Raw genomic sequence first — 25649 nt, forward strand, 5'->3', positions numbered from 1 at the left:
AGGTCCTGTATATGGCCGGAAGACATGGAGGAAGCACTTCTTTCCTCCCGGTCTAGGAACAGATGATTTTAGTATCCACTGCTTGTCCCCATATAGAATTAATTTGTTGCTGCAACAAATTAACCCTATATGACGACAAGCAGTATATACTAAAATCATTTGTCCCCATACAAGTAATCATCTGCCCATTTAACCATTTTAAACAAGCATCATGTCCTCCCTTTTTCTCAAACTTAACCTCTCAAAAACTGACCTAGTCTTTCTGCCTTCCAGCCAACCTTCCCCCCGCAACTCCATATCAGTATCTGACACAATCATAAGCCCCAGACAGCACGCCCGCTGGGATCACACTGGGCTCTGACCTCTCCTTTACCCCCCCACATCCAATCTCTGGCCAAAACATACCACATGCACCTCAGGAATATTGCTAAAATCCATCTGTTTTTCGCCATAGACACGCTAAAGACACTCGTTGCTGCCCTCATCCACTCCCAACTCAACTACTGCAACGCACTGCTCATCGGCCTTCCCGGCACCAGACTCTCCCCCCTTCAATCCATACTAAATGCGGCAGCTAGATGCATTTCCTATTCAGCCACTACTCAGATGCCTCTGCACTATGCCAATCACTGCACTAGCTGCCTATTCACTACAGAATTAAATTGAAACTCATCACCCTCACCCACAAAGCCCTCCATGGCATTGTGCCACCGTACATCTCCTCCCTTCTTTCCATAAATCACCTAGCCTGCACACTCCAATCCGCTGACAAACTCAGATTAAACACCCCTCTATTACAAACCTCACATGCTCACCTCCAGGACTCCTGTAGGGCAGCATTGTTCCTCTGAAACGCACTACCCTAAAACATCCGGACAATCCCAGATGCACAAAATTTCAGCTGCGCCTTAAAAACACACCTTTTCAAAGAAGCATACCAAACCTCCTTGCCTTATCCCCACCCCCACTCACAACATGTCCCCTGCCTCTCCCCATGGCTTCCTACACCTCTCACTTTGCCCCTCATATACATCTTCTGCCCCTGTACCTCCTTACCACCTCCTCCCCAGTTCTCTCCAAATAACTGAATACGACATGTAATCATCCCATTGTTTGTGTGCCCCCATGCTTCATCTACTGCCCCTGCACCTTCCGCATTCCCCCCACCCACTTGTTTCTAATTAAGTGTATGGTATCCACATGTAACTACTGTACTGTTTGTGTTCTCCTCTGCTTAAGAGCGCTGTGGAATAAATTGGCGCTAAACAAATAACGATTATTATTATTAATGATCATGCTCATTATTGGTCAATGCTTGTTACCCTGGGCAGATTATCTGCTTAGTGAGAAACATATAAATATTGCACTGTAGTCCCACTTAGACAATGCTTCCTGAGTAGAATCTCATCCGGTAGAGTGATTTTCAGCATGCTGGAGAATTGTAAAGTCCCAGGATTACCTGAAATCTGTGCACAGTGAATTGTATTTTCAATCTTGTGCATTTTCAGTGATTCACATGCAAAAATACTGTGTGTGAATATTGCCCTAATTAGGCACTTGCTGTTTTTGCGTAACTTTTTTTTTGCCCTCCCTCTTCCACAGAGTATTTTTTTTGGGGGGGGATGGGGGCAGTTCATACTTCGCCTTAGGCAACGTAAAGGCTAGTTATATCCATGACTGAAGGTACCTTTGCACAGGACGACTGTTTAGTGCACCAGAGCTGTCCCAGCGACTTCCACATTGGTGCTTTCACAAAGGAGCGATAGTCATTCAGTGAATGAAGGCGGGGCAGCAGAGATCTCTTCTGGTTGCCTGACTCCATTCACTGCAAACAGGCCATCATTCAAAGATTAATGACTGCCTGTTTACACGGCCCAATAATCACTTGGTTTTTATGTGAGCTGACTATCTCTCAAAATCACTGTTAAAGCGATTATTGGGGCAATAGTCATCTTGTGTAAAAGTACCCTAAACCATTAGATTGGCAACTGTAAGGCGAAGGGGGTTATAGACAAGGAGCTGTACATTAGCTATGGAAAGACACCTTGATACATTTGAAAGCAGACATTCTATGTGCATTTGTGTGTTCAGGGCCCAGTGACTTTTGGAGCTGCTCCATACAGTGCCTCCTCATCTCTACTCAGTAAACTGTTTGATGGGATTACCATGCCCTAAAAACAATGTATTTAGAATACAATATCAACATCATATGGAATACGATGGAATAGGGTACAACAATTCTCGATTTGCCTCCCTATGACATTGGAGGAATACTAAGGTACAACATGCTTTCATGTATTTAATCTATTAACTAGAATTGTACTATCTGTATATCCCTGTGCTACATACAAATGTGACTGGCTATGTTGTACTCTTTCAAATGTAGCTGAGGTTATGTTTACATGATGCCTGTACATGTACAGCATTATTCCTAAAGTGTTAGCTTTCACTTTATGATTGAAAGGCAATCTCTAAACATAGAAGACGCCTGGCAGATGCTAATGCTCTGTCAGCTTTTAGCGTTGCAACCATTTTTCTTTAAAGAAGTTGCTCAAGGTTAGCAGAGCTATCATTGTTTAATAAATATGCATAGTATTTTGTATTCCAAGTCTCTATATTGTGACAATTATATGCCATGGAATAATGATGAAATGATAGGCACACAGCCGAAAACAGAAACAACATATAGTAATTGTTTGCTTCAACCATAACTTTTCTCTTTAGCTTACCTCCTCCTCTCCCATATATTTCACAATGCATTATTTTTTTTTACAGTATATGCATTTACTAAACAAAAATTCTCATAGCAATCCCAGCTTGTTTAATTTAATTCATTATATTTTTCTCATGGGTAAGTTAAACAAAAAAAAAAACAGAAAACTTAGCTAATTAACCCCTTTCCGCCACAGGGCGTAAGGTTATGTTACGGCAGGGTGGTGCTTAAGGCAACATGACATCCGGCAGCGGAAGCCAGCTGTTATTGATAGCTGCAACAGGATCTATGTAGATTGCGGCATGTAAAGGGTTCACAGAGGGAGTGCGCTCCCTCTGTGATGTTATCGGACTCCCGCGATGTAATCACGGAGGGCCGACAAGCAGCCATGGCAAAAGGATGCCGGATGCAGAAATTCTGTTTTGCTATTGCCTATAATTCACTATAACCAGTAATAAGGCATTGCAGTACATAAGTCCTGCAATGCCTTATGATAGCGATCGTTCCTTTAGGGACATAAATGCAATGCAATGACAGAAAAATAATTATAATTTAAAAAAAAATAGGGTTTTTATTGTGCAAAAGTGAAAAAACCTAAAAAAAATTATAATGTTTTTGGTATTGTTGTAATTGTAGCGACCAGCAGAAAAAATGTATATGCTGTATAATTGACGCTGTAAAAAAGAAAAAACAAACAGTGGCAGAATTTATGCGTTTTCTTTCCATGCTCTCAAAAGAAAAAATTGTAACAATTTTACAAAACATTGTATGCACCCAAAAATTGTGCCAATATAAACTATAGTTCACTATGCAAAAAATGAGCTCTTATACAGTATATCCATGTCGATGAAGAAATAAAAAAGTTATGGCTCTTGAAAAGTGGAAATGAAAATTCTCATTTCACATGGTCATTGTCACGTCTGTTCGGCTCACAAGCACCACACTCAGCACGGACGCAGGGTGATGTTCACAGCTACTTTAGTAGATAGGTTTATGTACCGAAGAGCAGTGCGCACCACAACTGACATACGTAACCCAGATGTTAAGCCTGTGTGACACAAAAGTACTACACTCGGCATGGCAACAGGGAATGTATACATAGTTGGAAATAGCTGCACACCACGCTATGCTGAACGGTAGCACCACTCCAGGGAGAAGGAAGCCTGGCCCTAACCTAGCAGGGAGGTGAAGGGTCCCTGCTCAGAAGCGGAGTAATCGTCTCTGACTGCCCCATAGGGACCCCTGTAGAGATGAACCGATCAGCAAAGCAAAATGGAAATGAAAAGCAGAAATACAACTGAAAAGGAACCCACAGCAACTTATCTGCAAGTAGCAATACACCCAGCATAGAAGAGCTCCAAACTCCAAGGACTCCACTATGGAACAGGATAAGCACACTCTTTCAGGAGACTCACAGATGAGAACTGTCATCCTAGCATTGCTGAGTGTGACCTGGAGAGTCATGGAGCAGATAACAAGCTGACCTAGGGAAATCATTGCGACCTTAGAGTAGTAGGTGTGGATATTCTTATTTGTTTAATCATAGGTTGTTGATAGTATCATTTAAATAAAAATACAATGCGTGGGGGCTTCCTCAGTCCCCTGATCACCCCCCTCCCTGCGATTAGATTGTGGGGTGCTGTTTTGGTTACCCTAGCAGCCTGGGGCTCAGTAAAAGCTCACAGGCCTGCCATGAAATTTTCGCTATGCCTATTAATCAGAGCTTAATAAGAAACTATTCTAAGTATAATATACTGCAATACTGAAGTATTACAGTATATTGTACAAGTAATTAGATTATTCCATAATAGGACAAAAAAAAAATAACAAGTAGATAACGATTTTTTAATTATTCTAGAACAAAAATTAAAAGTTTAAAAAAGTTCCCTTTTCATAGTTGTTACATCTAAATTCAAACAAAAAATATAATTAGCATTGCCATGTCTTTTAAAAATATTTTAAAAAATAAAAAATCATATTGTAACGGCTCAGTCAGATGATTGTTTTTTTTTTCACACATGTATAGGCGTGTTAAAAAAAAAAACCTGAACGTATGTGAAAAAAACATGTGACCAAAGCTAAAATTCGCACATAAATAGTGCAGCCCCATTGAAAGCAATGAGAGAAAATCACTATCCCCTGCTGCGGCTGTGACGGCTGCAGCAGAGGTTTCCTTAGATGTGAAACCCCTGGATGGTTTCACCATGTTGTCAATGGGGCCGGTGGCAGCAGTCCTCATCCCATTTAAAACAATAAGAGAAGATTGCGGTCCTCTGCCACTGCTGTGACAGCTGGGGCAGGGAATTCTCTAATGACCACAGGAGCCCCCTCATCACTGAACACTGTGACAGCACGGTCACAGTGTTTTGTGATGAGGAGACTCCACGTGGGGATGAAGAAATCCCCTGCCACAGCTATCTCAGCAGTGATCTTCTCCTATTGCCTTCAATAGGGCTGGCACTGCTACCGCTCCATTGACAACAATGGGATGAAGGAACCCCTGCAGAGATTTTTGAGGGGACTTGAAATATAAGCCCTACCCTGAAAATAAGCCCTAGCAGGAAAAAAACAAACAAAAAACCATTACCTCTAGAGATGAGCGAGTGTACTCGCTAAGGGCAAATACTCGAGCGAGTATTGCCTTTTGAGAGTACCTGCCCGCTCGCCTCAAAAGATTTGGGTGCCGGCAGGGGGTGGGGAGTGGCGGGGGAGAGCGGGGAGGAACGGGGGGGGGGAGATCTCTCTCTTTCCCCTCCCCCTCGGCTCCCTCTGCTCTCTTCCGCAACTGACCGCTCACCCCCGCCGGTCCCCAAATCTTTTGAGACAAGCGGGTAGGTACTCGCAAAAGGCAATACTCCCTCAAGTATTTGCCCTTAGCGAGTACGCTCGCTCATCTCTAATTACCTCCTGTCTTCTCTTCAATAAATGGCTGTGATTGGTCACAGTGCTCAGCCAATCTGAGGCAGCGCTTCCAAGAGGCGGGGATTTTTCAATCCCTGGCTAGAAGAAATAAAGAAAAACAGTGCCAGGGAGCCAGAGAGAACACCTGTCGGAGCGGGAAAGTGTTCTAGGTGATGTGTTTGTTTTTTTTCTCCTAGGGCTTATTTAAGGGCTTTGACAAGAGGATTTCCAACTGTCAAAGTTGCATCGCAACCCACGAAAAACCGCGTTTTCGTGCAAAGCGATGCAACAGAGAGGAAGGCTCCGCTTTAAAAAACGCTCTCCTATCTTTTGCAGATGCAAATTTTAAGTGCTTCTAAAAAATGGACATGTGACCGCTTTCAATGGAAAGCATTGGTTCTAGTAGATCCATTTTTTAAACACACCTATACATGTGTGAAAACTTTGCTCGTCTGACTGAGCCCTAAGGGTGGTTTCACACAGCCGATAAAATCGCACGATTTTCACACAATGTGAGAGTGAGGCAAAAAGGAGATTCAAGAAACCAATAATTTTCAATGGTTTCCTTGCCATTTTCACTGTTGCAAGGCATCCTCTAGCTTTCTGTGATGTGCGATTTTTTTCATCTTGCATGTTTACCTATATGGCTTCCTTTTTATCGCAACGCACAAACTTGTGTTGTGATGCGATTTTAGTCTTAGTCCTAATGAGTTTTGCAATAAAAAATTATGCAACGTTATGGCGGGTGGCAGCGATGCGAGATTATTCTCAAAAAACACATGGCTGACGCTAAAAAATTGCGAGAACAAAGACGCGATTTTGCCTATTTTTTTTATAGGTATTCTGTTTTCCTTTACAAAATATTAGTGTATATCCATATATTGACTTTAGTGTGAAGCATTATCTCTTCCTTTGAGCTAAAAACAAAGCAGCACTAAAGTTCAAGCACACTGGATGAGCCCAGTCAATTTAACCTAAGAACCTGCTTAACCTACAAAGAGTTTGTTTATTTATTGCATAATAACACCACATGCTGAAAACTCCTACATACTATTTGAGTTAAGACGGTTTTCTGCCCTTTACCTTTACTCTCAGCTCTTGTCACACTTCTTGTTACTATGGGAACAGCTAAATTTCAGCTTGAAGGTGCTCACCTTTTCTTTCTTTCTGCTAGCATAGTGATGCTGCTTCGTGTCTTGTGGGAATCATTTTGAGGTAATGGGGGTTTACAAACATCCAGAACAGGAAGCCTAACATTTTAGCAGGGTTAATGCAGACTTTTGGTCCACTCTTTTACAATATTATGCAGCAATCTCCAATGTTACAAAAAAACAGATATAGTGAAGCTTTTTATCACACCATGAACTTTGGTATTGAAATTCTTGCCAGGAAACTGGTGATTTCTAAATGATTCTATTTGAACTGTATGTATGAAAGGCACAATTGAAGTCAGTGCTGTATTATGTGACACTGGCAGTCACACATTCCTGTGCAATTTGTGTCTGTCGTTCAATGTAATTTTTTTCAACCAAACATAAAATGCATTCTTAAGAAACATTGAATAACTATATTCAGGTCGTAAAGCATATAGCAGTAGTAGCATGAATTTCATAGAGTTTTCATTTTATGTCTTTTTTTTTCCTTTGAGTAACGTGCGCACTATAATTTTTGAGTATTTAAATGTGAACCTGCTTTCCCACTTGCTTACCTCGACAGATTGGTCTGTGATCACTCCAAGCAGCGAGCGTGTCAGTCACTCTCTGACAAGTTATACTCTTCGAGCCTTGTAACACATAATTATCATCACAGGAAAATTGGACATTGGCACCAACTCTAGAAGTAGCCAGAAGAAAAGAAAATACAATATAATGTAAGAAAACAATGATATGGAATGTTCTTTTGTTTGCAGGAAGGAAAACAGACACCTACAATACAAAATATTTGCAATTCATCAGTGTGAGTAAGACAAAAACATAGACAATAATCCATCCTGCTCCATATTCTCACTTGGACATGTCAGGCTGTCAAAAATGTCTGGGTATCCTCTTATTTGAATTATGTGAGATTTGTCAGAATATCCTTCTGATTTCACACACATAATGCACATACATTCATGAGAGAAACTAAGTATACCCTCTTTGAATTCTACAGTTTTACATGTCAGAGCATAATACAAAAAAGTCTGACCCTAAAATTAGGTAAATACAGCCTCAAATGAACAACCCATAAAAAATTATATTGTCATTATTTAATAAAAAGTAGGCCAAAATGCAGAAGCAGTGCGGGAAAATTAAGTACAACACATGAGTCAATAGCTAGTAGAACCACCTATAGCAGCAATAACTTGAAGTTATTGTTTTCTGCGTTAATTTATTAGTTTTTCACATAGTTCTGGAGGAATTTTGGCCCATCTTTTTCACAATATTGTTTCAGTTTAAGGAAGTTTGTGGTATTTGTTTATTCACAGCTCAGATGAACAAACACATGACAAATTACAGTGTGTTATTATTTATTTAACAAAAACTAGGCCAAAATACAGAACAGTGTGTAAAAAATTAAGTTAAAATTATTGCTTCCATGGGAATTAAAAGAAGAAGTAGCAGCCAGGTGTTGCTAATCAAATGCTCTTGATTAACTGATCTTCAGCAAGTGCTTCCATGTTTATAAAAGCACATGTTTTGGCAGTCTGGAGCATTCAGTATCTGTTAACACAATAACAAGGGGGTGTCAGGGTGCTGGGGTCCGGGTAACTGGAAGTCCCTGAAACTACCCACAACCCCTGTCCCTACCTACTTGCCCCCCTAGGATAGGCCCTAGGGCGACAGCTGGGTGACAATCCCTAGGCTTGCTTGGGATGCAGGCAGGAGTCATACACACAGACAAATACAGGTAAACACACAAACGTAAAGGCAGGTCAGGCAATCCGGGTCAACAACAGGAGAGAATGAGGCACAAGGGGTCAGGCGAAGAAAAAGCCAGGTCCGAAGCAAGCGAGTCAAAATAGGAGACGAATACAGGTAATGCGGGTGTAGCTGGAGACCAAATAAACACTGGCAAAGGTCAGAAGGAAACTGAGCAGCTTAAATGCTGTCAGTACTACTGCCCCAGCAGCTGATTGGGGTGGGGAGCCTGACAGCAGCAGGACCCAATCACAGGACACCAGGAGTGAGCAGCCCCCTGATGCCTGCTAAAAACAGGCAGTGACAGAAGGAAAGCACCCAGGTGTCATGGCAACAGGGACACAGCGCGGGGCAGTAACCTGCCACGTTCCTGGCAACCCAGCTAACTAGGTGCATGCTCCCTGGGCACGGAAATGCGCGCCATGGAGCCGGCGTACCAGATCACGACAGCCAGGGGAGGTCACTAAGACCGAGGCTCCTCTGCGCTGCACCCCTGCTGCCAGGGTAATAGGACTGGTAGTGCGGGCACGGAGACCCCCAGAACCACCGGACCTGACAGGCGGAAATACATCAGCAATCATCTTAAAAAATCAATTGCTGCCGCCCATCAATCTGGAAAGGGTTTTAAGGCTATTTCCAAACAATTTGGAGTCCATTATTCTACAATTAGAAAGAATATTCACCAGTGGAAAACATTCAAGGCAGTTGATTATTTTTGACCCCAGGGCCACAATGTGCAATGCTCAGAGAAACTGTAAAAACCCAAGAGCTATATGTCAGACACAAAATGCCTCAGCATGTTAAATGTTAAAGATCATGATAGAAAAATTACAGTAACTATGGCCTGTTTGGAAGGGTTGCCAGGAGAAAGCCTCTTCTTTCTAAAATAAACATGGCAGCATGGCTAAAATTAGAAAAATTGCATCTGTGCAAACAACAAGACCTCTGGAACAATGTCCTTTGAAAAGACAATGTCAAAGTGGAGATGTTTAGCCAAAATGCCCAGCGCCACTTTTGGCAAAAACCATACACATAATATAAGCACAAAGACCTCATACTAACTGTCAAACACACAGTGGTAGAAGAGTGATGATTTCGGCTTGCTTTGCTGCCACATGACCATGACACCTCACAGTGTCCATGAACCTCTCTGTATACCAAGGTATTGTAGGGTCAAATAAGAGGCCATCTATCCAATCTAAAGCTTGGCCTAAACTGGGTTATGCAACAGGACAATGATCCCAAGCACACCAACAAATCTACTGACTGAAAAAGAAAAGAATCAGGGTGTTGCAATGGCCCAGTCAAAGTGCAGACCTCAACCTAACTGAAATGCTATAGTAGTAAATTAAGAGAGCTGTGCGCAAACAAATGCCCCAAAACCTCAATGAACTGAAGCAATGTTATAAAATGATGTGAGAAAATTGATAAAGTCATACAGAAAACAAATACTTCAAGTTAGTGCTGATGAAGGTGTTTCTACAAACTACTGATTCATGTGGTGTACTTAATTTTTCACACACTGCTTCTGCATTTTGGTCTCACTGTTTATAAATAAATAATGACAATCTGTAATTTGTCATAAGTTGTTCAACTAAGGTTGTAGTAACCTAATTTTAAAACATAACATGATCAACTTGTTGGGGTTTCAACGTTTGAAAGTGGCATTTTTCCTTTCAACAGAGGAACATAAGCAACTGGGCAGGCATTGCTGAAGCATTGCAGAATAATTAATCATCAGGACCCAAGGAGATCATGGCTTTGCTAAATGAACTTCTGGAATATCAATTAAAAGGTGACTATGGAGATGGTATTTCAAGTAACAATGATTATGATGCAAAAGAGACCAAAACAGAGTGTTTAGATGACTTGGGGGTGAGTGAAAACCAGAATCCTGATAAACCTGTGTGTGGTAAGGGAAAAGGTAAGTCATAAGAAAACAATTATGTTGATCAGGTGTCTTTATTTTGCGTCTCGTAGTTATAAAAAAAAAGCTTTTGTAATATAACAAACTAGCTTCCCTCCAAGTATCGCTTCATGTCCACATCAGCATCGTGTCAGATCACCCTGCCGCAAGGTATTATGGTGCTAGGTCAGTGTTCTACAAGATGTCAGTGATGACCAGAATGTAATAGGAATAGATACTTGATGTTTAAAATGCAAATAAAAAAGATGAGTAACCAGCCCAACATACATCCACTTATGGGACATGTCTGTCCTGCTGGTGGTATTAGAGGGTTCACAAAGTTTGGTGGTTATAATATTAAATCAGTCAAACATCTTGCTGTTTCCTTCTCTTAGGCAACAGTAAATGTAAATTTTGCAGTTTGAGAAATATGTGTCACAGCATGCTACTGTTCCTCTTGTTCAACTGTCACTGGGCGTGATCACCCTCCATGCACTGAAAACCATGCTGTGTCCACTGCTGCCTCCTTTCTTTATGCCCATAGGGCTTGTATGCACCCCTACCCTCTTTCTTAAAGAGCCAGTGCATGCTTCTTAAACTTGAACACTTCCAATCCTATCATTGCACCTAATATTAGACATCCATACCCTAGGTTGAGTGCCTACGCAATTTGTCTCATTAGCCATTGTGATAAAGCCCCTATTAGTTGTATATTCTGGTTTTGAACCTTGCTTGATTCTTGATAATTCTGACTACTATGCTTCCTGACCTCGGCCCTGGTTACTGAACTACATTATTGCTCGCTGTCTTCTTTGACCTTTCTCCTGGACTTTGTTATTTCTACTGTGTTGCTAGCCCTAACCTTTACGACGTTTCTGGATAAGCACCTGTTCACGCCATCAGGTAGTGCACCTCTTCCCAATGCAACGTCAGCAGCCACACAATCGGTACTATCTGTACCATGCAGAAAAAAACATCCCACTTGCAGGGGTCAAGGGTGAAAATTGCCTCCTCAGTTAGCCCAAAGTCAAACTGGTGTGTGGCAAGCTAGATCCACATTCATCTGCCTAACAGTATGTCGCAAAAAAAGTAACCAAAAAACACACAAAACAATACTTTGCTTACTACCAAGTCATATAATCATTTTTCTATTTTAGGCACTGGGTGCACTGGATATTCTAGAATCTCATTTCATGTACTATATAGACTGTATATTGTGTCACTGTTTTAGGTCCAAGATTAAACACTGTGCTGCAAAATGTATACGTATTTCTGTATGAATGTCCCTGTATTCCTCCAGCTAATCTCATGCCTTTTCATATTGCAATACTTCTGCATGTCCTTGCAGCTATGTAAGCGTTCCATGGATTTAAAATTACCTTCTACACTATGTGCAACATTCTTTTTTTTTTTTAAAAAAAAAGGTATTTCTAGTTAATAAAAAATAATATTTTCATATTGTTACTGCTGATATCCACTGTATCTCAACATACTGTATGAGACATTTTGTCATTTTGCCATCTAAATCCAATATGAGTAAGAAAGAATACGGAAGCTAGAAGGGTTAAGGTTAAACTTCACCAAGTTAATCCTCTATAGACATCTTCCTAATGTCAGTATTTGAAGTCTGTACATCTAACAGGAATACATATGGCAAAATATTAATACAGGATTGTGGGGGTAATTTTATCACAGACTATAATGTTAGCATTCAAATCTGAAAAATTCAACCCATTCTATAATAAAATACTTCACGTTTTCCTTAAATGGAGTTTCCTTAAGACATACACATAGTCTTTATTAGTGATGAGCGATTAGTGGAATATTCAGTTTTTGTTAGTATCAGGTCGATTTCACACAAATAATCATGAATTGGGATGGCCGAGTCTGACTCTCATTAAATCTATGAAAGTAAAAATTGGGTTCACTAAATTGCTCTTCAGAAGATCCCAATGCAGCCAAACTCCACCAAATAGCATGGGGATACAGCCACACCTTTGGGGAACACTGTGCTCCTCTCAGAAATTGGTCAAGAGTGTAGAGTGGTGTAGTCAATCGTAGCACATGGATGTCACTAAAAACAAGAGAAGTTCTACATAGGGTCCTCTAGGTCAAGAACGAGAGCAAGTGTGTTGCTTGTTTTTAAAGCAATGTCATAAAATTTACAATAGCAAATTCTGCCAGATGAACACAACACTCAAACACGGGCCTACTCCTAGGAATAGTTGTAGAGCTACCAAACATTTCGCTATACAAGACAGCACTTGTGGTGCTTGTTTTGAAAGCAATTTCATATATTTTTCAAGAACATATTCTTCTATGTAAACACAACATTTAAGTGTGGGCTTACTACTCCTCCTCCTCCAAAAAAAAAAGCAGTAGAGTTGCCAAAAATTATGCCAAAGGAGACAGCAGATGTGGTGCTTGTGTTTAAAAGCAATGTCCTACAATTTGCAAAGGATAACTTCTAACAGGTGAACACAACAGCCAAGCACAGGCCTTCTTCAGGGAAAAGCTGTAGAGCTACAGCTGTTCCTTGGGCTTTACAAAATTTTCATTTTAGGAGGAGGAAGAGGAATCATGGTGGAAACAGGAGAAGGAGAGTAGCAGTACCACCACCTCCAATAGCAACAGCACCTTGAGGGCACAGTGTGGGGTTTCTATATAAATCTATGCACAGTCATATGTGATTAAAAATTGCTAGCATGCTAACTAATCAGTGGAATCTGCCATGCAGTGGAAATCCATGCCTGGTTCATTTTTAATTTCAAATATTTTGTTGATTTTCACAGTGAAAATAGAGAACATTATAAACACACTTAAAGGTTTTGTGACACACAGTTGTGTATATCTGTCCACAATAGTAATCAATGTTAATTAAACCTTTTCCATCATATCTATATGCTTATGGGTGAGTCTATTATGTACCCAATAGTGAAGAGACATGAAAGATGTTTAAGGTTCTCCTGTACACTCAGCTCTCTTATATGTGTATAACCAATTGTTGGGTAGTCAAAATGGTTAGTTCATTTACATTGTGGGCATGAAATTGATGACAAATCATAAAGCATCAGTATATCTCAAAGGAAAAAGGATAATAACAATTAAGAAGAAATATTTTAAAAGAACTATCAGTCCAGTTAAGCTCCACTGAAATAGTCTGGCCATTTTGTTGAGCATAAACTGATTATATAAGACACACGCCTCATTACAAAGCATCACCACCCTTCCCCTTCCCTATGCAAAATTATCGAAGTGCGGAGGGAGAGATTTAGCATGAGTAGCCTGCTCCTCACATTTGTATAGAAATGACTCATACTTTGTAAGTAAAATTACAGGTGGGGAGTTAAGTGACGAGAGGTAGTGTCAAATTTGAAGGTACTTGTAAAAATCTTTATGTGGTAGTAGATGCTTTGCATGTAGATGAGCAAAGGATTTCATAACTGGTCCTTCAAATAAATCCTCTATATTAGCGATGCCCAGATTGATCCAAATGTCAAATTTCATATCTGGAATTAGTGATTGGATCGATTCCAGAGGCATCTTAAAAATTCAGAGGAGAAGGAAATTCATTAAAATAGTCATTCTTTTCCACATGTGAAAGCTAGCAGGGGACATAGACGTAGGACAACCCCCGTTTATCTGGAAACCCATAGGAGATTTTATTTTAGAATATCCGGTAATGCTAGACTCAATTTGAATCCAATGTTAGAACCATTGTTTAGCCACCAATTTTTAAGTTGATCAAGTAATGATGCATAGTAGTAATCTTTTATACAGGGGCACCCTAGCTGTTCTTGGGATGGATGGAGGTATAATACTTTGGCTACCACAGATGCTCGCTTGTTGCCCCAAATATAGCGCATCAGCCAACTTTATATTCTATTTAAAGTACTATAAGGTATAACCACTGGAAGGTTGCGGAATAAATCCAAAATCCTGAATTTAGTATAGTTTTGGATATCTTAATTGGTTGGTAGGAAATGTTAAGATAATGACTAAATAGGGAATTTATCCATCTACCCATTAATAGGGGTATAGAGACTGTAATTTGCTTGGATATTTTTAGAAATTCCCATGGTGAAAATTAAGGATTTAGATGCGTTAAGTTTGTAGTAAATGACCTGACTGAATTTCTCAATAATTTCTGCTAGTACACTGAGAGAGGATTCTGGGGATGTTAGGCTAAGTATAACATCATCCACAAATAGGCCTATTCCTTCTTAAATAATGCCTACTGTGATTCCGGAAATTTCTGGGGACGAGCGAATCATATGGGCGAAAGGTTCCATCACCAGAGCAAATATTGTTGGTGACAGCAGGCAATCTTGTCTCGTTCCTTTTGAAATATCAAATGGTTTAGAAATCGAGCCAGATGTATATACTTGAACTGAGGGAGAGGAATATACGAGGAGATCAACTGACTGCCAACGCCAAATTTCAGGAGTACTTCTTTAAGATACCCCCAATTTACATGGTCGAATGCCTTCTCCACACCCAGAGTAAGGAACAGAGAAGGCATTCCCCTGGCACATGCTACAGAGATAATATTAATGAATTTATGTGTGCCATCACTAGTTTGGTGACCTTTAATGAATCCAACGTGGCCCTTATCGATTAGATTTAGCATGATCATTAATAGTCTGTTTGCCAGTATCTTTGCATATAGCTTTATGTCCGTGTTTAGGAGGGAGAATAGCCACAAATTTTGAGGAAAATTAGGAGTTTTGCCAGGTTTGGGTAGAGTAACGATGAGTGCTCTCAACATTTCTGGAAGAGCATACCCTTTTATAGCTAAATTCTCTTGTGAGATAAGGTGCCAAAAAACACCCATGGGCCTTATAATACTCACTAGTGAGGCTGTCAGATCCAGGAGATTTGTTAGATTGAGTGCCTTTAGTGCTTTGAGAACCTCGGCAGAGTTGAATGGCTGAGACACGGCGTGGGCAAGCATAAATTGTCCAGGAAAGACAATATATCCTTATTTATGGGTTGGGTGATTGAGCAGTCTTCCTTTAAGTTATATACAGACTTGTAGTAGCCCACCAATACATCAACAATGCCTAAAGGGTCATATAACTTAACGCCCTGAGCATCGTGCAGAAAGGGTATGCACGTTTTAGCTATACAAGTTTTTGCTTGTTTTGCTAATGTAAATGTATTACAGAAAAGGAAATATAAAATCAAACAGTTACTGAAAACGGCCAGATACTTACTAATACAGGAGGGCAGATAGCTGCATTCCCTCAAATGCAGGCAGTTAAACTGCCAAATGAGGGAACCAATTACACCTGTGCTGGACATCAATGAAACAGCCACTCACAAAGCCTCTTAATATAGAGGGGGGTGGCTGCTTGGTGTATACTCCTGCACAGAGTAGATACAAAATGCCAGACCTTCTAATATATGCAGTTCACCATGCAGACTAGCAACCTATTAATGACACCATAATAGTTTGACCCGCTGCTCTGCACCTCAAAAAAGTGAACCCCTTTGGTACTGTCATCCTGGGCTCCCTCATTTGATAGTTTAGCTGCCTGCATGTTGAGGGGATGCAGCTATCTGTCCTCTTGTATCAGTAAGTATCTGTCCATTTTCAGTGATTGTTTTGCTAATGTAGATCCAGTTTTATTACCTTCCCAGTAGTATGCTAATTTTAATTTCCATAGAGCTGGTCATGTTTGTAGACATAAAGTTCCTGAAGCTTCTGGTGTAGGGCAGATATCTCTCTAGCTCTATCCAAGGAGTAGGATGCTTTGTTTAATCTATGCAATGTGCATACTTGTGTTTCAAAGGATAGTAATAAGGCGTTCCTGCATTTTTTATCATAAGATGTTTGTTTGATAAAATGACCCCTAATAGTAGCCTTATTTACGCACCACAGAGTTGGGTCAGAGACTTACCATTGTCATTCAGATCAAAGTAATCTAGGAGGGCTTGCAGTGACCGAGGTGCATATTTTGAGTGCTTCAATATGTAATTATTCAGGCGCCAAGTAGCAATGGGTGGTTGATTTAATTGTTCCTGAAGGGTCATTGTTATTGGGGCATGGTTTGACCATGTTATGGTGCCTATGATCGTAGATGTAATGTTTTTAATAACAGATTGGTCCATTAGAATAAAAATCAATTCTGCTATATAATTTGTGAAGGTGTGAAAAAAAGGTATAATCGTGCTCAGTTAGATTCTTACTGTTTAGTAGGGGAACAATGGAATCTGATTGGGCTGTAGTCTGAGTTGTGGATGATGTGTCCACTAAGAGCTATAGAGCCTTATTTCTGTAGTCACCCAATAGTACTAATAGACCAACTTTAACCTGGTCTATAGTTTTTAATATGTTTAATGAATGTATGTTGCTTAGAATAAGGGGCATATAATGAGGCTAGAGTGTATTTAGTGCTGCTAATAGAGCATATCAATATGACGTAACATCCATTGTCATCCAAATCACTTTATGAACAGAGAATACAATCGTATCCTTGATAGCTATGAACATCTGACATCTTTTATGTATTGCAGAAGAGGAAAAAATATGGGAAAATCGTTTGTCTGTTTGTCTAAATATATCTTCTTTGTTTAAATGCATTTCCTGAATGCATAAAATGTTTGTACCAGTTATGTGGGCCTCCTTCCACACCATTGATTGCTTAAAGGGCGAGTTTAGATCCTTGGCATTAATTGATAGTATTTTAAGTATTATAATGCAAGAAGTTGGGCACAGTTGATTCAGGTGGGGACCTGAGGGGCCTAGGAGAATTATCTCCAGTATATGGGCCTCCCAGCTCAACTCTTTCATCACAATAAAGCCACAGCATCATCACATGCAAGCACATCCCAGACCGATTAGCAAAGGAGAACAGAATAAACTCAAAACACCATATAGTATAATAAGAAATATGGGCCTGTATGGCCAACAAAACAAACAGCAGGATAAATGGTACAGATACTACCAGAATTTTAGAGGGGGAGTAGATTTATCGGTTTCTAGTGGTTTGCATGCTAGGTATGGCAATTTTAGAAATAAGAAAAAGACCTTCCGAATATGGAGAGTCCCTAGCCTTGTAATGGTCGTTCTGCAGGGAGTTATGTTAGTTGGTCAAAGAAAGTTCTTTAGTGTGCTTTTTACCATAGGAAACTGTGGACTATTCTTCCCGCAGGGATTGAGAACTTTGCTTTTCATTGGAGCCGAGCGGACCAGGCAAGCCCTGTGAGAGGATATCCCATTCTTGGCGTAATTGCAAAGATTCGTCCAAAGAGTGTGCATAAAATTTTGTGACATTTCTGGTGATAATGAGTTTTCACCAGAAAAGCCCATTTGCATATGATGCCGTGTTCTCTGAGGATTTTTGTGCTTGTGGCGTATGCTCTCCTTCACAGAAGTGTCGCTGCTGGTAGGTCTACAAAAAGTGCAATATTTTTAAATTGGTCTGGAAGAGCAGGTGGGAGTCTAGCAGTTTCCATAAATTTTTCTTTGATGTGCAAAAAATGTAAACACGCAATGATGTCCCTTGGTATGGAAAAGTGTAGAGATTTAGGCTTAGGGAGCTGATTTGCTGGATTAATTGCTAGATAATATTGAATAGCACTGGGGAGGAGGACAGTAAAGAAATCAGTAAGGAATTCCCTGAGATCCTTTGTTTTGACCAATTCAGGTACTCCTCTAAGGCCTTAGTCACACGGGCGTTTTTTGCCGCGATTTGTGGATCGCATGATGGGTGCGCATCCGCAAATCGCGTGACCGGGGCCGAAAAATCGCCCAAAAATACTGCTCCTAGCCGCGTTTCAATAGAAACGGGCCGGAGCTGTCCAGCGCATTGAATTCAATGGAGCCGGCAATACAGCCGGCTCCATTGAAAGCAATGCGCTGCGGGCGATCACGGGATGAATTGTCGGGAAGGGCTTAAATATATAAGCCCTTCCCTGCAAAATCCCCGCCTGCTGAATGAGCTGCCTCTGATTGGTCAGGCTGTATTGCCAGCTCCATTGAATTCAATGGGCAAACATCGTTCTTCTCTGCCACAGCTGTTACAGCTGTGGCAGAGGAGAATGATTTGTCTACTATATGTTCTCAATGGGGTCGGCGCTGCTGCCGCCAGCCCCATTGAGCGCATATAGAGAAGAGAACAGGAATCGCAGATCACAGATAGGTGCGATCTGCGACTTCTGTTCTATAATTTATCGGACGAGCGCATAAAAAGCGCTCATGTGTCCGATACCATTGCAAAGCAATGGTTTTATAAAATCGGCCGACGTATACGCAAATCGCGGGAAAAAACGCCCGTGTGACTAAGGCCTAAATCTTATATTGTTCCTTCTAGACCTGTCTTCAATTTCGTCGAGTTTTAGTTTCAGAGCCTCCACTGCATCCTCCATATTATTAGCGTCAACTAACCCATTTTATTCTCAATATGGGATGTTCAGTCACCAAGAGATGTGATATCGGCCTGCATAGAGGGCATTGTTTGCTGTATGTCTTTTTGAATGGAAAGCTTAAGCTCTGTTAATAGCAGAGACATTGTTGCTACAGTTATGGGCATATTTGCACTTTGAGAAGTTATATGCTGTGCTGGAGTGCTTGGAGTGTGTAACATACTGCTTCCTCCAAGTACTTAGAGCAGTAGGTAATGAAGGGGTACAGAACTCTCTCCCACTTGTACTTCTGCTGCTGGGTTATTTATTACACCCACAGATGAAAGGCTGCCTGCTGTGACATTCCCTGCCATATGAGCCTCAGTCAGCAGTGTGCCACTCACTGCAGGTAAGCAGCCGTCTGAGGTAGCACTGGGAGAGGATGCCGTGTTTCCCTGCTGCTGGGTGGCGCCATCTTGCAGAGCTCCGCTGGCTGGGAAGAACTTTGTAAGTGTTAAGGGGCTTTTCTTACCCCTGCCATGGACCATGATGTTCTCTGTTATCAGCACTGTCAGCTGAGCTGGGGAGACGTGAGTGAGCTGCAGATCAGGTGTCTCAGCCTCTGCATGTGCTAGCAGTAAGGAACTATGCAACCTCTGCCATGCGCTGCTGGCCACGCCACTCTTTCTGGTTCATTTTTATAAATATCAGGCAAGCTACATTGTCTGTAGACAGGGAAATGTGTCTGTCAGTTAATACACCCACCCACAACTGTGCTGAACACCCTTTCTGATAGCACACGGGCAGCGGGGCAGGCAAGCACTTTAAAGCATATTGTGCAAGCTCTGGCCACTCATCCAGCTTAGACACCATGAAACCAAAGAGGCCAATGACATGGCTGAGAACATCCATGCAGGAGCTGACATACTCTTGGACCATCATGGATAAGTGCTGCCTGTGACTGACAATCCTACCCTGCCACCACTGGTGGTGATGCTGTAGTGGCTTCCCGCTCATCGTAATGAGCTGCGATCCTTTATGGATGTGTAAACAATGCAAGTACATGGTATATTCAAAATTTTAGGTTCTACTTATTTGAATATTACTGAATTATAATGCTAAGATGAAATAATTATGTACTTGACAAGCCTGATAAGTACATAACAAACAGAATCAAATTAATAGCAAGGGTTTTACTTAAATTGTTTCACATTTTCAATGTAGGTAAATGTTTTATGTTAGAGATCTGCCCAGTCAACTTATTAAGGGGAGACATGCTTACAGCAATACTAGCAGCAACTCAATATACCCCAAATGGTGTTGAAGTTACTGGTTCCTTAATGAACCAGCAGCTAACCACCATTTGTGCAGCACCCCCCTGAATGAGAATGCACAGCTGTTATTTGCTTTAACACATTGTGGCAAGCAATATTTTTGGTGTAAAATTGTCGCAGGTGATAGCCCACTTCCCAGGATAATACTCTGAAGCTTTGCAGATGGTATTTTCCAAACTGGAATCTGCAGCAGTGTGGCACCACATTGTTACAGTATCTGCTCTTATACTATGATACTGTAGACCAGTGTCGGGAGGAAGTTATGGATTTTCTGCAATTCCTTGCTGATAGTGGCTGTAAAGCATCCAAATCTAAGTTACAATTCTGCTAGGCTTCAGTTGAGTTTTTGGGTCACTGCATTTCATAGGGCATTAGACAGATTATCAATGAAAGTGCGCATGCTATACTGGCAGTCCTGCTTCATATACATTCCAGAGAATTAAGCACATTCTTGGAATTGGTGGGATATTGTTCAGACAGCTTTCTTATTTAACAGGAAAGCGCTCTGTACAAACTGTGGTGGAAGTCCAGTATTCCTATATTTTGGGCCTTGGCAGTAGACAGTTATCAATTTAACATTCTGTATACATACTTCTATCTTGCTACAAATATAGTTCATGACAGTTGTGCAATAAGTACTTCCTACATATGAAAGTATCTGTTTTTCATAACTCTGCTGACAAAGATGGAATTTAGCCCGTAACCAACATGTATAAATATATTTGACTGTCCAGCTGCATGCACTAATACGGAACTAGGAATCAGACATGGACAACCGCAGAAATTACCCAAGCAATTTTACTGGAAACGTATGCAAATAACATGGGAGGTTTGTGCAATTTAGAGTTCATGATGTAACATCCAATCATATCGAAGGAACCCCACGTGGCTCCAAGACAACCCACTCATTTCATCCTGACCTGATGGCCAATCACAGATGACCGGAGGATGGAAGAATTGCAAGATGCTTATCCAATAATTAAACAATACGTTGTATGCATGTAATCTTTGAACTGCCCAGATGGGCGGATTTGTTAAACTCTTAAAATAGGCTACACGCCGATCATTAAAGTTAGAATTGAGGAAGCTATGCATGCTGAACCTCGCGTCAGTGTGGGAACTTCTTATGCGCATTATCAATTCAGAATTAATATGGAGGGCTGTAAACATTCCAAATTGAGTAAGCCGTGATTCCGCAAAGGAAATCTACGACAAAACTAATAACAAATGTAGACAGACAGAGACCAGGAGTGCTATGAGACACAAAAGCTATTTCCAGATGACCATTAATCATTAAGAAATATGCAACTTGGAAGAAAACTCTGCCTGGATACAGATGACCAAAACCATACCATATATGTAGATATATGTTGCAAACTCTTAGGCTGCTTATCCACGGGCGGGTTTTCATTGCGTTCCCCACAGCGAAAAAAACACAAATTTGTGATACTTCATCTAGAAATGTCTATCCTACAGATTTGGTACTTTCACAATTGAGTTTTATGACGTGGTACAGTTTTATGACATGGTACATTAGCAGTGACTACTATCCTGGTCAATGAGAATGTTATGCTTAGTGATAACAGCCAATAGGATTTCTACACGTATGCAGAGAGAAATCGTGAGAGTAATAATGAAAAAAAAGCACTTTAGCCTTGGAAACTTTAGCAAATAGTATATATATTGAAGAGAAAGTTGTAGAATATATACTGTTCTGACATGCTTTATGCCTCATGAATATTTACTATGCTTAAATTATGGGACAAAGACTGCATTCATTCTCTTCAGTCTCTATGCTCAGTGATGATGATTAAGGGCTCAGTCATACAATTTTTTTCACACATGTATAGGTGCGATTTTAAATCGCATCTATATAGAACCAATTGTTTCCAATGGAAGCGGCCGCATGTGCGATTTTTACATGCACTTAAATATCATACCTGCAAAAGATAGAACATATGGGTGTAATTGGAATCGGTCATGCGATTTTTTTTCCTATGCGCAAAGTGCAAATTTTTTTTTCATGCACCTATACACGCGCATAAAAATCAATCATGTGACTGAGGCCTTACTAACATTTTTTGTTCTATACTTTTGATTAGATTTAGAGATGAGCGAACTTACTCGTTTAGGGTGTTTTTGCACTTGAGCACCGCTTTTTCCGAGTAACTGACTACTCGGACGAAAAGATTCAGGGACCGCCGGGGGGCGGCGTGGTGGAGCGGGGGGTAGCAGTGGGGAACAGGGGGGAGCTCTCCCTCTCTCCCCCCCACTCCCCTCTGCACCCCCCCGCTCACCCCCTGGCGCCCCCCGAATCTTTTCGGCCGAGTAGTCGGTTACTCGGAAAAAGCGGTACTCGAGTGCAAAAACGCACTAAACGAGTAAGTTCGCTAATCTCTAATTAGATTCTATAGCACCATAAATATATTAAATTTATATTTGCTAATTTGTTGCAAAACTGAGGAGGAGTATTCTTGAAGTATTAAAACAGTGAAGATACATTATACATTTTCTTCATAATAGCAGAACATAAATATTCAAAAAACCAACTAGCATAATTTTAAATATGTAGGAATGCATTGAAACACATTGTTAGCAATGTGTCACAGCTAAGGCTGTGTCTCATTCCTGTTGTTAAACTAAGAGATGTGGAAACAACGTGAAAGAGTCTTAGCAAGACTTGCCGAAGGTTAAAGATATATTAATAAAGCATGATAACCACAAAGGACTTTTATCCAAGAATGTGAATGCGGTAGAATTGTTGGACAATTCATGAGGAAAAATAAATGGAAAACAACATTCTACTTGGCAATGCACTGTTTATTACTATGTACAAATTGTCCTCTTTCTGAGTCTCATTAATAGGGATTGGTAGCAATGACATATGTAAAATATTGATGCATACCAGCTCAAAAAGTGGACATTCACTGAACTTTCTCTTACTTCATAAATCATAATCAATAGAAGTAAGAGAAAATAAGATGCAAATTAAGAGTACTGGCATTGTCATTTCCCTTTTTTCTGGGGGGTGTAGTAATGATGGCATGTGCAGATCTATCTGCTCCTATCCTTAGAATATAATGAGGAACAGCAAATTCAAATAACAACAAATGTTAAATGCTACATTTGAGGTATACTGACTTAGCTTTATAATGGGGTAATTTTTAAATTTCAAAATATGACCTTACCTGAAATCAAAGCCAGTTCTTTTTCCATTTTCAGGGATGCCAGGATCTGGACACATGTCTGTAGCTGCTGATGTACCTCCTTGGCTCACTAGAATAAAGAATGAAATGTATATTCTGTAATGTGTATTACAATTGATGATTATGAGGTTAAGGTATATAATACTTTCAAATGCATACAAATATAACCCCTTATTTAAAAAAATGTATCACATAAATCAGAGTAATCATAAATGTAAACATTTATAGTTCATTGTGGAAATAATAACATGCAGCTTTAACCTGTTTTCCTTTTAATCTCTTATCCATACCATTGATTATTTAAGTAACTGAAAATCACAATAAAACAACTTTGTAACAGTAACCTGTTAGTTTTGTGCAAAGCTGTTTACAAAAAAATATGTCTGTGCACAATGCTGCTTTAAATCTTTATTTTAGAGTGTTAACTGAGTAATTTCAAAAAACGATATATAGCTTGTATTAACCTTCAGTGTATATCATGGCAATGCATAGGTCACGCTGCGATCTCTCTTCATACATACCTCGACACTGCAGGACGTAAATGTACGTCCTGGAGCGGGTAGGGGTTAAAAGCTTAAACAGATGAACATGCTTTAGTTCCGTTATACGGCTGTGAAAATCATGGTCGTATAATGGGACAAAACAAAACCATTGATTTCAATAGTTTTGTTTTCACTAGCTCTTTTCTCGGGGGGGAATACTACACCCTAGAAAATATAGGACTTGCCCTATCTTTACTGCATGTAGTTGATACTACATGCAGAAAAGACAGGACAGGACCTATCTTCTCGCGTTTTTTTTTTCAAACTCCTGCAATATGGCATGGAGTTTGAAAGGCTGGAGGGGAGAAAAAAACATTAATGCACAACTATGTTCCGTAGCGTCAAATGAAGTTTTACATACGGACGTCTGAAACTGCTCCAATACAGCTATATTTTACCAAGTGAAGCCAGAAATGTGATCCCTAAAATGCCACCTGCAATTGGCCTAAAGACTCATCCACATGTCTTCAAATCAATGCCCTATTCATGCCTCTATAAATGCATTACCTTTGTATTTCGAATTCCTACCGAACAGATCATAAATATTATCTATTCTGTGCATGAACCCTAGTATATAAAATTAGCTGAAATTAGGTTAGATCTCAAGGGAGTTATTTCTTAGTGTTGTTAGCAGTATGCAACTAACTGCCATAAATAGTGGAGCACCTGTATTGTCAATACCGAGAGTGGAGCAGCTGCAATGTTGTCAACAAACTATGAAATCGTTGCCAATTTTTCCGTTACCATAATACAGGCTTTACAAATGGTGAAAGTGGCTGTGAAGAATTCAGTTTTTACATAGCTGGTCTCCTGTGTTACTCAACTTGCACTCACTGTCAAAGGAGAGATGTCAGTCATATACACACTGAAAGTATCTGATCACTCTGTCTAATTACTGATTTTATGTGTTTTAACTATACCCATTGCATACAATTAAGTACATAGTCATGCAATCTTCATAGACAAAGATTGCTATTAGTATGTGTCATGTTGAAAAACTTTAGACATAGCACTGTCATATGCTGTCAACTTTGCCAGAAATCAGTTTCACTTCTGATCTGCTAGCTCTCTCCTAGGCAACAGCCAATTTAGTGAAGTGGTGACATCTAGGAATAACAGTAGCTTATCTATGATATTATAAACCCCACAGTTTAGATATCAAGTCTTAAGGAATAAGGTGCATAAAATCGCCTACTTTCTGTAGCATCACTCACTACAGAGTTCCAAAGAGCTTCAAGATGAAGCTTCAGCACATTAACTGTGCAATGGAAGCTTCATGAAATGGGTTTCCATAGTTGGGCTGTTGTACACAAGATTACCATGCTCAGTGTCAAATATTGCCTTGAGTAGTGTACAACAAAGTTCTCCTGGACTCCAGAGTAGTGGAAATATGTTCTCTGTCATGATAAAACATGTTTCACTATTTGGTAGGCTTATATAGTAGATACATCTGAGTTTGACGAATGCCTATAGAAGCTACCAGTTGGAATGTATAAAGGCTATTCAGAATTTGGTGGAGGAGGACTAAAAAGGGGGTAATTCTTTCTAGGTTTGGGGTAGAACTCTTTTTCCATGTGAATTCTACAGGACACAGAAACAGTCATAGGAAAGCTCTTGTCTGTTCTAGCAGGACTGTGCCCCTGTGCACAAAACAAGGTCCATAAAATCATGATTTGATGAGTTTAATGTCGGAGAACTTGAGTGGCCTGCACAGATGTCTGACTTCAGCGCCATCAAACAGCTTTTTGATGAATTAGAACTCTGATTGAAAACTAGACTGTCTGGTCTAACATTTGTG

The 25649-nt window shown here is 40.3% G+C and overlaps 1 protein-coding gene across 1 annotated transcript in view; it reads right to left on the minus strand.

Moving 5' to 3' along the window:
• Positions 1-25649, minus strand: part of CSMD1 (CUB and Sushi multiple domains 1) — a 1401348-nt gene that overhangs the window by 621537 nt on the left and 754162 nt on the right. The window contains exons 8-9 of the mRNA XM_066607269.1: positions 23292-23379; positions 7323-7447 (exon numbers count right to left, since the gene is read on the minus strand). Of these exons, the coding sequence (XP_066463366.1) occupies positions 7323-7447; positions 23292-23379 (213 nt within the window). The remainder of the gene's footprint in view (positions 1-7322; positions 7448-23291; positions 23380-25649) is intronic.

The sequence above is a fragment of the Eleutherodactylus coqui genome, chromosome 1 (assembly GCF_035609145.1).
Source record: "Eleutherodactylus coqui strain aEleCoq1 chromosome 1, aEleCoq1.hap1, whole genome shotgun sequence".
NCBI classification, from domain to species: domain Eukaryota; kingdom Metazoa; phylum Chordata; class Amphibia; order Anura; family Eleutherodactylidae; genus Eleutherodactylus; species Eleutherodactylus coqui.